Source organism: Chrysemys picta, chromosome 1 (genome assembly GCF_011386835.1).
Source record: "Chrysemys picta bellii isolate R12L10 chromosome 1, ASM1138683v2, whole genome shotgun sequence".
Lineage (NCBI taxonomy): Eukaryota > Metazoa > Chordata > Testudines > Emydidae > Chrysemys > Chrysemys picta.
Genome location: NC_088791.1, coordinates 352815189 through 352830557, shown reverse-complemented (window position 1 = coordinate 352830557; position 15369 = coordinate 352815189). Strand labels below are relative to the sequence as shown.

Below are 15369 nucleotides of genomic sequence, written 5' to 3'. Positions count from 1 at the left end.
GTACCGTACGTTCCCGTAACTTCCTGTATTTGCCCAGGGTCTAGGGTGATGGTTGCATGAAAAATGCCTGTATGGAGACACAATGTTAATTTGAGACATTAAATGTACCACTGGAAGCTTTTCTAATGGGTGAAGCAGATTGGTTGCTCTTCACACATTGAAAAATGACATTTTCATTATTCAGGTAAATGAATTGTGAACACATGACTCTACTAAGGCCAATTCCATATTTTATGGTGCCCCCTGCCTCAATAATTCCTATACATCCTGATGTGGGAAACCTCAATAGGGACCAGCAGGAAACATGAGTGTGGATACTGGTTATCCTCCATTGTTCCTTAATGCAACGAAACCCAGGATAGAGAGTCCATGCTGAAGGGAGTTCCCCATTCACCCAGTTGCTCAAAATCTGAGAGTGGAAAAAAACCAAAGTTTTGACAAAACATGTACCAGAGACAAACTAGAACACACTCAAAGGAAAGACCTGGGCGTCATTGATAGCAGCTCGACGGAAACACCAGCTCATTCGCATCAGTGGCCAAAACGAAGACAATGTTCAGATGCCTAAGGAATGGGATGGAGAATACCCTGCTCTGGACATGCACTCAGTTTTGGTCGCCCAGTCTCTATAAAGGATAGAGCAGATAGAAAGGGGATTTCTGAGACTGGCTATGAGAATGGGGGAGGCTGCCAGATGCAGAATGAAAAGTCTGAGACTGTTTAGTTTAGAGAAGAGACAAAGAAGGGGGCTTCTGATAGAGGAGAGGAAAATAAAGAACAGAACTGATTACATTCAAATGGAAAAACAGAGAACAGTTGCCAACCAGTAACATCTATGGACACTATGTTTCAAAAGGGCTAATTCCCCAAAGCTGAAGCAAATTAGCAACAAAACTGATGGGGAGGAAAAATTTTGAGAGAAAAATGTGAATGAGAATTGGGTGTTCTTTATGAAGAGTTTATTAGATAGCTCAGAACCCACAATTCCACAGTCAAGAGTGTACACAACTTTGGCTAAAAACTCTGTTCAGTGACAAGGTGAAGGTGGCGGGGGGGAGAAATATATAAATGCACACACAAATAACTGGCTCTGTAATCTAGCGGAGAAATGCAGAGCAAGGCCCAATGGATGGAAGATGAAGCCAGACAAATACCAGCTGGAAGTAAGGGCCAAATTTTTAACACTGAAGGTGATTAACATTTGGAACAAACTGCAAAGGGAAATGGTGAATTCTCCAGCTCTGCATGTCTGTAAATCCAGACTGGACGTTGTTACTGGAAGATCTGCTTGAGGACTTGTTTACACTTAAAATGCTACAGTGGCCCTGCCTTATCGCTTCAGAGTAGACACTACTTATACCAATGGTTCTCGCATCCACACAGGTAATCCATCTCCTCAAGAGGTGGTAGCTAAGTGGATCGAAAAATTCTTCCATTGACCCTATTCCAACTATATCGGGGTTAGGTTGATATAGCTACAGCTCTCAGGGGTGTGGATTGTTTCGCTGTTGCAAAAAAAAGCAAATGCAATTTTTGGATGCATTAGCAGAGGCATCGCATGCAAGTCAAAGGAAGTGATAATGCCGCTGTACTGGGTGCTGGTTCGGCCTCAGCTGGAGTACTGTGTCTAATTTTGGTCACAAGTGTATAGGAAGGATGAAGAGAAACTGGAAATGACCAGAGGCAAGCAACAAAAATGATGAAAGGGAGAGAATTCAAGCCATATTAGCAAAGGCTGAAGGGACTGGGTATTTTTAGTTTGGAAAAAAGGAGACTGAGGGGGACATGACAGCAGTCTTCCAGGATTTCAACAATTACCACCCCACCATCAAATTCAGCCTGGACCATTCCACACAAGAGATCCACTTCCTGGACACCACAGTGCAAATAAGCAATGGTCACATAAACACCACCCTATACCGGAAACCTACTGACCGCTACACTTACCTACATGCCTCCAGCTTCCATCCAGACCACATCACAGGATCCATTGTCTACAGCCAAATTCTAAGATACATTTGCTCCAATCCCTCGGATCTCTATCAAGCGTTTTTAAAACTACAGTACACAAAGTGAAGAAACAGATTAACACAGCCAGATGGGTACCAAGAAGTCATCTACTACAGGACAGGCCCAACAAAAAAAGTAACAGATCGCCACTAGCTGTCACCTACAGCCCCGAAATCTCCAGCGCATCATCAAGGATCTACAACCTATTCTGTAGAACAATCCCTCATTCTCACAGATCTTGGGAGACAGGCCAGTCCTCACTTACAGACAGCCCCACAACCTGAAGCAAATACTCACCAGCAACTACACAACAGAAACGCTAACCCAGGAAACAATCCCTGCAAAAAACTTCATTGCCAAATCTGTCTGCATATCTATTCAAGGGACACCATCATAGGACCTAATCACATCAGCCATACCATCAGAGGCTCGTACACCCTCACATCTACCAATGTGATATATGCCATCATGTGCCAGCAATGCCCCTCTGCCATGTACATTGGCCAAACCGGACAGTCTCTATGCAAAGAATAAATATACACAAATCAGACATCAAGAATTGTAACATTCAAAAACCAGTAGGAGAGCACTTCAATCTCTCTGGACACCCAATGACAGACTTAAAACTGGCAATTCTTTAACAAAAAATTAAAACAGACTCCAATGAGAAACTGCAGAACTGGAATTAATTTGCAAACTTGACACCAAGTTAGGCCTGAACAAAGACTGGGAGTGGATGGGTCACTACAAAAAGTAATTTTCCCTGTGCTGATACTCACTCCTTCTTGTCAACTGTTGGAAATGGGCCACCTTGATTGCACTGGCATCATTAGCACTACAAAAGTAATTTTCCCTCACTTGGTATTCACCCCTTCTTGTCATCTGTTGAGAATAGGTCACATCCACCTAAAGTGAATTGGCTCGTTAGCACTGACCCCCCACTTGGTAAGGCAACTCCCATCTTTTCATGTGCTAGAATATATATTCTGCTTACTGTATTTTTCACTCCATGCATCTGATGAAGTGGGTTTTAGCCCACGAAAGTTTACGCCCAAATAAATGTATTAGTCTCTAAGGTGCCACAAGGACTCCTCATTGTTTTTGCTAATATAGACTAACACGGCTACCGCTCTGAAATAAAAAAAAGACGGAGAAAAATTTTTCACTCTTGCCACAGAGGACAGGACAAGAGGCAATGGGTTCAAACTACAGCATAGCAGATTTAGATTAAATCTCAGGATAAACTGCCTAAATGTAGGCACAGGAGGACAATGGAACAGATGCCTAGGGAAATCATGGAGGCTCCTTTATTGCAGGTTTTCTAAAGGGGGCTGGCAGTGATCTGACCTGCATGGTTTAGACATAACAAATCCTGAATCTTAGCAGTGGATTAGATTAGCTAACCCTGGCGGTTCCTTCTCACCCTATGGCTCTATGATTCTATGATATAAAACTCCAGCATAGAACAGGCGTTAGTCAATCACAAGGGATTCATTAATGGATTGGCCACTGGAGGTAGTGCTGGTGGCACCATCGTTAATTAAGGCTGTCTGACACCTTCAATTAGGAGACCTCATTTTCAGTTGTTTATAAGTTTGCCAAACTTTAACCATTTGGACTGAAATTTCACATGCTGGGTGTCTGCTTCCGGCTGAAATCTATTTTTGAATTTTCGGCATAACGTTTGAGCCTATTCTCAAATGAAGCTAGGAGAAAAGGTGTGTTGCCCATGCTGAAACAGTCTTAGAATTGTTCGAGTGAGGAGCCCAAGCACCTCCATGGGTATAAAAGTCAGGTAACAGCCCCCGCTCCCCCGTTAACAACCAGGCCTGAAATGCAAGAGGAGGAGGTGACAGTGTCTCTGCATTAACACAGCTGGCTCCTGAGGTCTTTACTCAGTTCTTACTCCCAAGGGAGTTTTGCGTCTGTGGGGCCTGGATAAACTATGGGCTAGGGCCTCAAAATTTTGGCCTTGTATTGTCCATCTACTAACACCTTTCATCCTGAAGAATCCACTGTGGCACTGAAATGCAGCCACCTTGGGGTGGAGGCCATCAGCCTGGGAGGGCACAGCAAAGATGGACATTTTAACCAATGATACTGAAGCAAACTCATCCCCTGTGGCAAGGGCCCTTGGATGTTTCATGGCTGTGCAGAGCAGAAAGGACCACAAACCTATTCTCTGTCCCATCACGTCCACGTTGCACTGGGTATGTCGAGCAGGTGAGCGCCTCAGTAAGAAGTGGGTACCTGTGAATCCTTAACCAGAAGTGCCTTCCCCAGGAATCCTCCTCAGGTAGCCGTGTCCCACACGTCTCTCACCCCAGCATCTGCAGCAACATCCCACACCGAGAGCTGACACAGGGATGTGCACCATTTATAATATAGCTCTGTGCAATCCCAGGAGGTTCGAGGAGTCTGTAGCAGATAAGCGAGCATCTGAATGTAAACAGGCTGGAGACAAGCCTGTCTGGGCTTCTGTGCTCTTTATCCAGCTTTGGGAGTAAACAGTAATTAAGGGACCTTCCCAAAGGGAGATGAGAACTCTGGGGCTCTGTGCTGAGTCAGAGAGGAATTGGCTGCTCTGTGCATTTGTGTACATTTACAAATTATAGTTGATTAGTAGGAAAACTAGGGATAATGCTTAAAACTCCATAGGGTTTGATACTCTGTAAAGTCGCAGGAGCGATTGGTAGATAGTAAACAGACAGATCTGGGACAGATGCCTGAGGGGAGACACCAGCACTTTCTGTAGGCACACGGTGCTGTTACTAAGGGATCAGAGATCAGCAATTCTCCCCCGTAACTATCATTATACTGTGCAGCACCTTTCATTGAAGGATCTTCAAAACACCTAGCAAAGGAAAGTCACTATGACCATAGCCCCATTAAACAGATGGGTGAACTGAGGCACAGAAAGATGTTATTTGGCCGAGGTCACACAGAGACTGAGTGGCAGGATGACAGACAGAACCCAGGCGTCCTGACTTCCCTGACGTAACCATGATCTCTCTGTCATGCCAGAAGGAAATCGACTACCGCTCTGGCAGGGACTGTTCATTGGGAGGGATGCAGAGAAAAGGCTGGAAGAGGGAGCCTGAGCCTTCACCATCCTCTCAAGATGAATTTGAGGTTTTAGGAACTAGCTGGAGGTTGTGAGCTCTCCATGCCTGTGAGGTGTGAACTCCAGGACTCCACTTCTGCTCTCACTCAGAAACCTGCCAACGCATCACAGTCACTGGGGCCACTTTGGGGGAACAGACTCAAAAAAGCAACACCAACAGAATATTCCTGTGGATAGAGTACAGCTGGGGGCCTGCCTGGGGACAGAGGCCTCCCCCCAAAGCTGCCATGGAACAAGGGCGGGGGGTGTATAGGCAGAATAGAGGCTGGATTAGTGTTTGCATTGGATTTGTTCTCTCCCTCTTGGTTCATTTCCTCCCAGTGTCTCCTCGGTGAAATTGAAATCTAATGTTCCAGGCTCAGTCAGTCTTTTCAGGAGTCCCATCCAACAGCATGGAACCGAGCCTCCTAGTTAAGCAGACATGGTGGAAAGCACTAATCGCAGATGCTGCTATGAGAGAGCTCAGTGTCAGGAAGACATCCAAGAGCACTCCTCGGCTACGGACTGAATTGCCCAGGTGTGGGTGTGAACCTTCAGCCAAAGGAGGCTTCAGCGTGGCGGTCAACCCTTCAAAATGCTTTGCTCTGCCTACCACATCACCCCGTCTTGCTTGGGTTCAGATTCAGCCAGTTGTTCCTTCCGAGAACTGGGCCATGGTGGTGATTCTGGTTTGGTTGTGTGGGAAGGACAGGAGGAGCTTGTTGTCACCTGCATACTGCTTGCGTTTGAGTCCATGTTGTGTGACCAGTTCCCGTAGTGGCTGCATGGAGATGTTGAAAAGCCCCAGAGAGAAATCTGATCCTTGTGGGATTCCACAAGGGAGGGGTCTAGTGCTGGAGGTGCAGTTTCCCACCACCATTAATTGGGTGTATCCCTCCAAGAACGATTCAGACCATTTCAGTGCATCTCTCTGGTCTGCTGCTGCCTCTTAGGTTAGACAGCGGTATCTCATTTTCAACAGTGTCAAACAATCCAAAGAGGTCCAGGAGGGTGAGCATGGATGTCTGCCCCCTGCCATTGATAGGGGGAGATGGTCCATCACTGCTTCTAAAGCAGAGGAAGTGGATATCATTTGAAAGAAATGAGAAGTTATAAAATATAGAAAATGGATAAGGGAAGCAAAAGACACCAGAGACAAATCCAAGGCTAGCAGGGCTGAGGAAAATAATAATAAGATTTTGTTAGTATATTAGAAACAAAGGAAATCCTAAGGGTGGTATAGGCCTTTACTAGATGGAGATGGTAACACTGTTAATAGTGATGGACACAGAGCAAAAATGTTCAATAAAGCTTTCTGTGTTGTATTTGGAAAGAAGCAGGATGATGCACTCAGATCACATGAACTTCTTTCCAGTCCACTGGTAACTATGGCTGGGGGCGGCACCTACTAGGGTCCATGGGGAATCATCATCCAATGGGTTTTTTTTCTAGTGGTTCACAAAGGTCCTTAATCATCTAAATCCTACTCATTTGGGCCTCTAGAGGCTTGGCTCATGGGCTGGAGAGAGGTACCTATTTCCACTTGGGACTGTCATCTGTGAGCAAGACCAGCTGTAGGCACCAGCAAAGCAAGCACGTGCTTGGGGTAGCACATTTCCAGGGGCAGCATTCTGGCCATCCTTATTTTTTTGGAAAAATCCACCAATGTATGAAATAAAATAATAAATGAAGATCAAAAAAATCTCCAGTATTGCGATAGGAGCGTGATGTGAAAAATCGTGTCACATTGTGACATGGTCAGTCATAATGTGAACGTGCATAAATGTGTAAACGTTAATGGTTATTGATTAATTAAATCAGCAATCACGATTCTTGTGTGTACTGTGCCACCCTATCAGCACCATTCGTGCCAATTTCCATGTCGTGTCAGTGTCAGTGGTTATACGGCTATAATGCCGGGACAAAAATGAAAACGAGTTTCTGGTGCTGCCTACCGGCAACAAAGAGAGAAACGGCAAAAAGAATTAGAAAAACTATCTCGTACTTCAAATAAGTATTTTTAAAAAATCGACAATGAATGAGAAAACTCTAAGCAATGCATTGAAAGTGATTATTCATCAACTGATGAAGACCAATAGAGCAAAAGATTATCTTTATCAACTGATAAAGATGACCAACAACCTGACCAAAGATTATCTTTGCTAACTGATAAAGACGAACAATCACAGTCCATCCAAAATTTACTTCTTCAGCTGAAGAGTCCAGAAACTAAGAACTGTTATCCAAATCTAAAACTGAAGAGCAAATATTGGAAGGTGGAAAGACTGACATAGGACTGGATCCAAGTACATGGCTGACAATAATTACTGATGCAATGCTAATGATTATTGTGAAAAAAGGTCCTTCAAAACTAGAACCTACATTTGAATATCCATTTAATGAATCGAATCGTCGATTTATGCCATCCAGTAAGAAGAAAAAAATGAAAAAAGGGGAACAAATTAATAGATCATGGTTAGTGTATTCACAGACAAACTATTGTGACAGACCCAGACCAGTGGGGTACAGGAGTCTGGTAGACGGCAAATATACTGGTCACTAGATGAGTAGTTTTCTGTTCCCTGAGTGACCAGAGCAGGGGCTGCACTAGAGTAATCAGGAACCTGCTAGAACCAGTTAAGGCAGGCAGGCTAATTAGGACACCTGGAGCCAATTAAGAAGAAGCTGCTAGAATCAATTAAGGCAGGCTAATCAGGGCACCTGGGTTTTAAAAGGAGCTCACGTCAGTTTGTGGTGTGAGTGTGAGGAGCTGGGAGCAAGAGGCGCAAGGAGCTGAGAGTGAGAGGGTGGGCTGCTGGAGGACTGAGGAGCACAAGCGTTATCAGACACCAGGAGGAAGGTCCTGTGGTGAGAATAAGGAAGGTGTTTGGAGGAGGCCATGGGGAAGTAGCCCAGGGAGTTGTAGCTGTCATGCAGCTGTTACAGGAGGCACTATAGACAGCTGCAGTCCACAGGGCCCTGGGCTGGAACCCGGAGTAGAGGGCGGGCCCGGGTTCCCCCCAAACCTCCCAATTGACCTGGACTGTGGGTTCTCCCAGAGGGGAAGGTCTCTGGGCTGTTCCCCAAGCCACATGGTGAATCTCTGAGGCAAGAAAATCCGCCAATAAGCGCAGGACCCACCAAGATAGAGGAGGAACTTTGTCACACTATGTCTTTTTTTATTTTTGCTGCAAACTGTTCTGTAACTCGGACATTCTTCTGGCAACTGCAGGTTTTAATGACTGGCAAAATTTGCATCAGCATTTGAAAGAACATGAAACATCAAAAAATCATTTATGCTCATTGACAAATTGGATTCTTTTAATTTATGAGAAAGTAGGTTTACCAGAAGGGGGCAGGGATAGCTCAGCGGTTTGAGCCTGTTAACCCCAACATTGTGAGTTCAATACTTGAGAGGGTCACTTAAGGATTTGCAGCAAAATCAGTACTTAGTGAAGGCAGGGGGGCTGGACCCCATGACCTTTCAGCATCCCTTCCAGTTCTATGAGATAGGTGTATAAATTTCCATATATAACACTAACGTTTTTCATTACAGTGTATAGTTGAACCCAAATTGTTTGCAATTGTGATTTTGTTAAAATTAAATGAGTACACTAGTAGAAAAATTTTATTTCACTAACTATAAAATAAAAAAAATGAAAACAGAGAATTTGAACAGTAAAAAAAAATTGCAAAGTGCAAACATGTGTAAAAGCCAAAAAAAAAAAAAAGTGGGTGGAGGGCAGCCAATTTTTTTTTGCTCGGGGTGGCAAAAAACCTAGAGCTGGTCCTGGCTGGAGTGAGATGCATAGGACAGGTCAGCGCTTTCTTGCGAGACACATAAGAACATATATACGAACGACCATACTGGGTCAGAACAAAGATCCATCTAGCCCAGTCTCCTGTCTTCCGACAGTGGCCAATGCCAGGTGCCCCAGAGGGAATAAACAGAACAGGGAATCAGCAAGTGATCCATCACCTGTCATCTAATCACAGCATCTGGCAAAGAGAGGCTAGGGACACCATACCTGCCCATCCTGGCTATTAGCCATCGATGGACCTATCCTCCATGAATTTATCTAGTTCTTTTTTTGCCACATTTCAGTTTAATCGAATGTCCTGTTGATATTGTATTATGAGACAGGGGTAAAACATTCTCAATGTACTCTTTACCAGTCAGTAATTTATAGATTTTTCTCATGTCCCCTCTTATTCATCTCCTTTGTAAAATAACAATCCCAGTCTGTTCAACCTCCCTCCCTATGAGAGTTTCCCCGGGCCCTGGATCATTCTCGTTGCCCTTCCTTGAACCCCTCTAGTTGACAAAGCCCTGGCTGGGATGAATTAGTTGGTGTTGGGCCTGCTTTGGAGTAGATGACGTCCTGAGGTCTCTTCCAACCCTAATATTCTATGATTCTAAGACAAGGCTGAAAACTGAGCTGTGTGGAAATTTGTTTTTCTGGCTGTAGTTTTTAACTGTTTCTTTAATAAATTCTTCCTGTTTAAGAAGGACTGAAATTCCACTGATCGCGACAAACAAATAGCCTCACGGCATCTAACACAATGCAGAGGAGCAATGCCAGTGCATGGCCAGAGCAATGGTGCTGGGGGTCAGGACTCCTGGTTCTTATTCTCAGCTCTGCCACCGACTCATTGGGTGGACTTGGGTAAATCACTTTACCTCTGTGTGGCTCAGTCCATCAATAACATGTGGATAACGCTGTTAGGGGGCTTATTCCTTCACCCTCTCACTTCCCTAGTCCTTCTCGCATGAACAGAGAGCAACAATACCCGAACTCCGAAGGTGCAAACAATTCGATGTTTATTGGGGTGAACTTCCAGCAAGCATGATTCCAATTTCCTTTCTCAGTTTCCCCCCTTCCCAGCTCTGATGCCACAGAGCCTTGCCTGTGTCCCTATTCCCATTCCTTTTTCCCATTCCCGCCACTTACTTCCTGATTGACTGCAGACTGTATAGTAAAGCTTGAGTTCTGCTTAGCTATACCTTAACCAATCACTTTACTGAAATTTAACTAACCAAACCTAACATATTGTAACATGATTATTTAAACAATTATATCCCACCACCTTCATTAGTTTACACCCAGCAAAATTAATTATACAGCAGCCAGAAACAATCACAGAACCAGACCGAGATTATACAGACAATCAATAGGGAAGTGGAGACTACAGTGATAGAACAACACAGAAATGAGGATTTCACATCCCAGCTATTGATAAGTGAGTTCTTGCCAGACAGGATGCTATCAGACTGTCTCCTTTTATATCTTCTAGCCTCTTCCCTTTCTCTGGAGGTGTCATAACTATAAAGGGAACGGTAACAGCTGTCCTGTGTACAGTACTATAAAATCCCTCCTGGCCAGAGACTCCAAAACCCTTTTCCCTGTAAAGGGTTAAGAAGCTCAGGTAACCTGGCTGGCATCTGACCTAAAGGACCAATAAGGGGACAAGATACTTTCAAATCTTGGGTGGGGGGAAGGCTTTTGTTTGTGCTCTTTGTTTGGGAGTGTGTTCGCTCTCGGGAGTGTGTTTGCCCTCTCGGGTCTCTGAGAGGGACCAGACATCAATCCAGGTTCTCCACATCTTTCTAAACAAGTCTCTCCTATTTCAAACTTGTAAGTAAATAGCCAGGCAAGGCGTGTTAGTTTTCCTTTGTTTTCTCATCTTGTAAATGTACCTTTTACTAGAGTGTTTATCTTTGTTTGCTGTACTTTGAACCTAAGACTAGAGGGGAGTCCTCTGAGCTCTTTAAGTTTGATTACCCTGTAAGGTTAATTTCCATACTGATTTTACAGAGATGATTTTTACTTTTTTTCTTTAATTAAAAGCTTTCTTTTTAGAACCTGATTGATTTTTCCTTGTTTTAAGATCCAAGGGGGTTGGATCTGTATTCACCAGGAGTTGGTGGGAGGAAGGAGGGGAATGGTTAATTTCTCCTTGTTTTAAGATCCAAGGGGTTTGGATCTGTATTACACAGACAGTTATTTGGATTCTTTATTTTATACCTCTATAACTAGCTAAGTGATAAGAATACACCTAAATTCTTAAAGTCTAGGCCTTTGCAGACAGGCCTGAACAGCTATATCCTAACAAACGCTGTCTGGCAGCCTCACTAAAAAGATTCTAGACGTAGTGATCAAAAGTGTCACGCAGAGCGTATGTTAGACTCAGCTTCACTGTTCAGCTTCAGCCCCTGGGCAATGGCTGCCCTGTAGTTCTAGATAAGGTGCCGTTTATATGTGTAAATACCTGGCTAATGGTAGCTGTGCCATTTATCTCCCTCCGTGTGGGCACCGAAGCCATCCCAGCCTCTGCCCAGCATCCCGCCTTCCCAGCTAATGCAGGGGACCATCCTTCTACCTCTCTCATCTGTTGTCCTCCTAGCTTGAAAGCTGATCCCTGTCCCTGCCCCCGAGGCCTGGCTTAGGGCAAAGGGCTCCCAGCCCATACTCAGGGCAGGGACCTTGCCTGCTACAGGTTCCCAGTCGGGAGGAACAAAAAGGAACCAACAGCTAAAGAAATAAGCCACACAATGGCCTCTTCCCTCAGGACTTCGTAGCTGAGCTGTAGATCCCACAAGCTGTATGATGCACAGTCTCACCCGCCTGCAACACTAACCTGGTCCCACCCCCCAGCTTCTTTTACACAGCTTCCTGGCTTCCCTTTCCACTTCTTAGCCGCCTGTTGGCCTCAGCACTGTTTCCTTGCTGCACTCACTGCAGGCTCCTTGTCAGCCTGCAACTGCTTCTGTCCCAGCCCCGAAGCAGAGGGAGTGCGTCTGGGTGAGGAGGGAGGTCTAGATGATCCAGAAAGTGTATGGGGCTGCAGAGGAAAGGAGCGAGCATGGCCTCAGCGGTCCAGTTACCAGCAATTAGAATGGTGCCAATCCTGTAAGTTAGTGAGTTGTACACAGACCGATTGCTCAGTTTGTCATGCAGATATCCTATCCTATCTCCTAGAACTGGAAGGGACCTTGAAAGGTCATTGAGTCTAGCCCCCTGCCTTCACTAGCAGGACCAAGTACTGATTTTTTGCCCCAGATCTCTAAGTGGCCCCCTCAAGGATTGTAAACACAACCCGGGGTTTAGCAGGCCAATGCTTAAACCACTGAGCTATCCCTCCCCGAGAGAACACAGTAAGGCCAGGAAAGGGATTAATGTCACTTTGACTGTCCAGTCAGTCATTCAAGGAAGAGGGCCCAGCTCCATGTCACCAGCCAGCTCTGCATGGAGGTCAGTCTGAGAGCCAGAGCACCAGGAGAAAAGTTTAGGCCCCTTCATGAGTAAAGAGCTGGAGCAGCCTGTCCCAGATCTCTTTGGTCCTCACTCCATAGATGATGGGATTTAGCGCGGGGGGCATCGAGTGGTACACGTTGGCAATGAGAACGTGGAAATGCCCAGGCACGTTCTGGCTAAACCGGTACGTGAGGGAGGAGAAGAGACCTGGTATATAAAAGGCTAAAATGACAAAGAGGTGGGAGCTGCAGGTCCCAAAAGTCTTGAGCCGGGCGTCCTTTGTGGGGAGGCTAAAGACGGCCCTGAGGATCTGGGTATAGGACATGGCAATCAAAATCACATCCAGACCCATCACACAGAATAGCACAAAGAGGCCGTAGTAACTACTGACACGGGTGTCGGCGCAGGCCAGATTCACCACAGCTATATGCGCGCAGTATGGCTGGGGGATGATGTTGGTTGTGCAATATGGCCATTGCCTCGCCAGGATGGGAATGGGCAGTACAACCACACAGCCACGCAGCACCACAGCCAGGCCGATCTTGGCCACAACGGGGTTTGTCAGGATGGCGGAATGTCTCAGGGGGTCGCAGATGGCCACGTAGCGATCCAAAGCCATGGCTACGAGAATCCCAGACTCCATCTCTAAGAAGCAGTGAATGAAGTACATCTGGGTGAGGCAGGCACTGAAATCGATCTCCCTGGAATTGAACCAGAAGATACTTAGCGATTTGGGCAGGATGGATGTAGTCAGGACCAGGTCGGTGACGGCCAGCATGCAGAGAAAATAGTACATAGGCCCATGCAGGCTCGGCTCCCTCTTCACGATGAACAGGATGGTGGAGTTCCCCAAGATGGCTATGATGTACATGGTGCAGAAAGGGATGGAGATCCAGACGTGGGCTCTCTCCAGCCCAGGAATTCCCAGCAGGATGAAGGTGGAAGGGTTGGTGAAGTCGGTTGTGTTGGAATCCGACATGGAGTAGGGGAGAAGGTGTCCAACTGTGAGACAGAACGGTGTTTCCTTCATGTACCGTACTTTCCCCTGACCTGTATGTGCCCAGGGTCTAGGGTGATGGTCGCAGTAAAAATGCTTCTATGGAGAGACAATGTTAATTTGAGACATTAAATGTACCACTGGAGGCTGTTCTAATGGGTGAAGCAGATTGGTTGCTCTTCACACACTGAAAAATGACATTTTCATTATTCAGATAAATGAATTGTGAACACATGACCCTACTAATGCCAATTCCATATTTTATGGTGCCCCCTGCCTCAATAATTCCTATACATCCTGATGTGGGAAACCTTAATAGGCAGCAGCAGGAAACACGAGTGTGGATACTGGTTATCCACCATTGTTCCTTAATGCAAGGAAACCCAGGATAGAGAGTCCATACTGAAGGGAGTTCCCCATTCACCCAGTTGCTCAAAATCTGAGAGTGGAAAAAAACCAAAGTTATGACAAAACATGTACCAGAGAGAAACATCCCAACTAGAAGACACCTCAGGGGAAAAACCTGCGCATCATTGATAGCAGCTCGACGGAAACAATTGCTCATTTGCAGAATTGGCCAAAACAAAGAAAATGATGGGATGCCTAAGAAATGGGATGGAGAATACCCTGCTCTGGATATGCGCTCAGTTTTGGTCACCCAGTCTCTATAAAGGATAGAGCCGACAGAAAGGGGATTTCTGAGACAGGCCATGAGAAAGGGGGAGGCTTCCATATGCGGACTGAAAAGTCTGAGACTGTTTAGTTTAAAGAAGAGACAAAGAAGGGGGCTTCTGATAGAGGAGAGGAAAATAAAGAATGGAACTGATTATATTCAAATAGACAAACAGAGAACAGTTCCCAACCAATAATATCAATGGAAACGTCGTGTTTCAAAAGGGCTAATTCTCCTAAACTGAAGCAAATTATCAACAAAACTGATGGGGAGGAAAAATTTTGAGAGAAATATGTGAATGAGAATTGAGTGTTCATTATGAAGAGTTTATTAGATAGCTCGGAAGCCACAATTCCGCAGTCAAGAGTGTAGACAACTTTGAACTCTGTTCAGTGACAAGGTGAAGGCAGGAGTTACGGGGGGAAAAGAAATATATAAACACACACACAAATAACTGGCTCTGTAATCTAGTGGAGAAATGCAGCTCAAGGCCCAATAGATGGAAGATGAAGCCAGACAAATACCAGTTCGAAGTAAGGGCCAAATTTTTAACACTGAAGGTGATTAACATTTGGAACAAACTGCAAAGGGAAATGGTGAATTCTCCAGCTCTGCATGTCTGTAGATCCAGACTGGATGTTGTTACTGGAAGATCTGCTTGAGGACTTGTTTACACTTAAAATGCTACAGTGGCCCTGCCTTATCGCTTCAGAGTAGACACTACTTACACCAATGGCAGGGGTTCTCGCATCCACACACGTAATCCATCTCCTCAAGAGGTTGTAGCTAACTGGATCGAAAAATTCTTCCATTGACCCTATGCCAACTATATCAGGGTTAGGTTGATACAGCTACAGCTCTCAGGGGTGTGGATTGTTTTGCTGTTGCAAAAAAAAAAAGCAAATGCATGCTAATGCATCCAAAAGTTACAAGTCAAAGGAGGTGATACTGTCAAGAGCAAGTCAAAGGTGGCTGCACTGGGTGCTGGTTAGGCCTCAGCTGGAGTACTGGGTCTAATTTCGGGTACCAGTGTATAGGAAGGATGTAGAGAAACTGGAAATGACCATAGACAAGCGACAAAAATGATGAAAGGGAGAGAGTTCAAGTCGTATAAGCAAAGGCTGAAGGAACTGGGTATGTTTCGTTTGGAAAAGAGGAGATTGAGGGGGACATGGCAGCAGTCTTCCAGGATTTCAACAATTTCCACCCTACCATCAAATTCAGCCTGGACCAGTCAACACAAGAGATCCACTTCCTGGACACTACAGTGCAAAAAAGCGATGGTCACATAAAACTCCCCATACCGTAAACCTACTGACCGCTATACTTA

At 45.3% G+C, this 15369-nt stretch overlaps 1 protein-coding gene across 1 annotated transcript; it reads right to left on the bottom strand.

The window, feature by feature from the left end:
• Positions 1-12400: 12400 nt before the first annotated feature.
• On the bottom strand, positions 12401-13399 carry LOC135972293 (olfactory receptor 52R1-like). Its single transcript, XM_065549752.1, has one exon. The coding sequence runs from the start codon at positions 13397-13399 to the stop codon at positions 12401-12403; it is 999 nt and encodes a 332-aa protein (XP_065405824.1).
• Positions 13400-15369: the final 1970 nt, after the last annotated feature.

Bases quoted from the DNA above. Each gene is read 5' to 3' on its own strand.
- LOC135972293 (XM_065549752.1), bottom strand. From the start codon at position 13,399: ATGAAGGAAACACCGTTCTGTCTCACAGTTGGACACCTTCTCCCCTAC.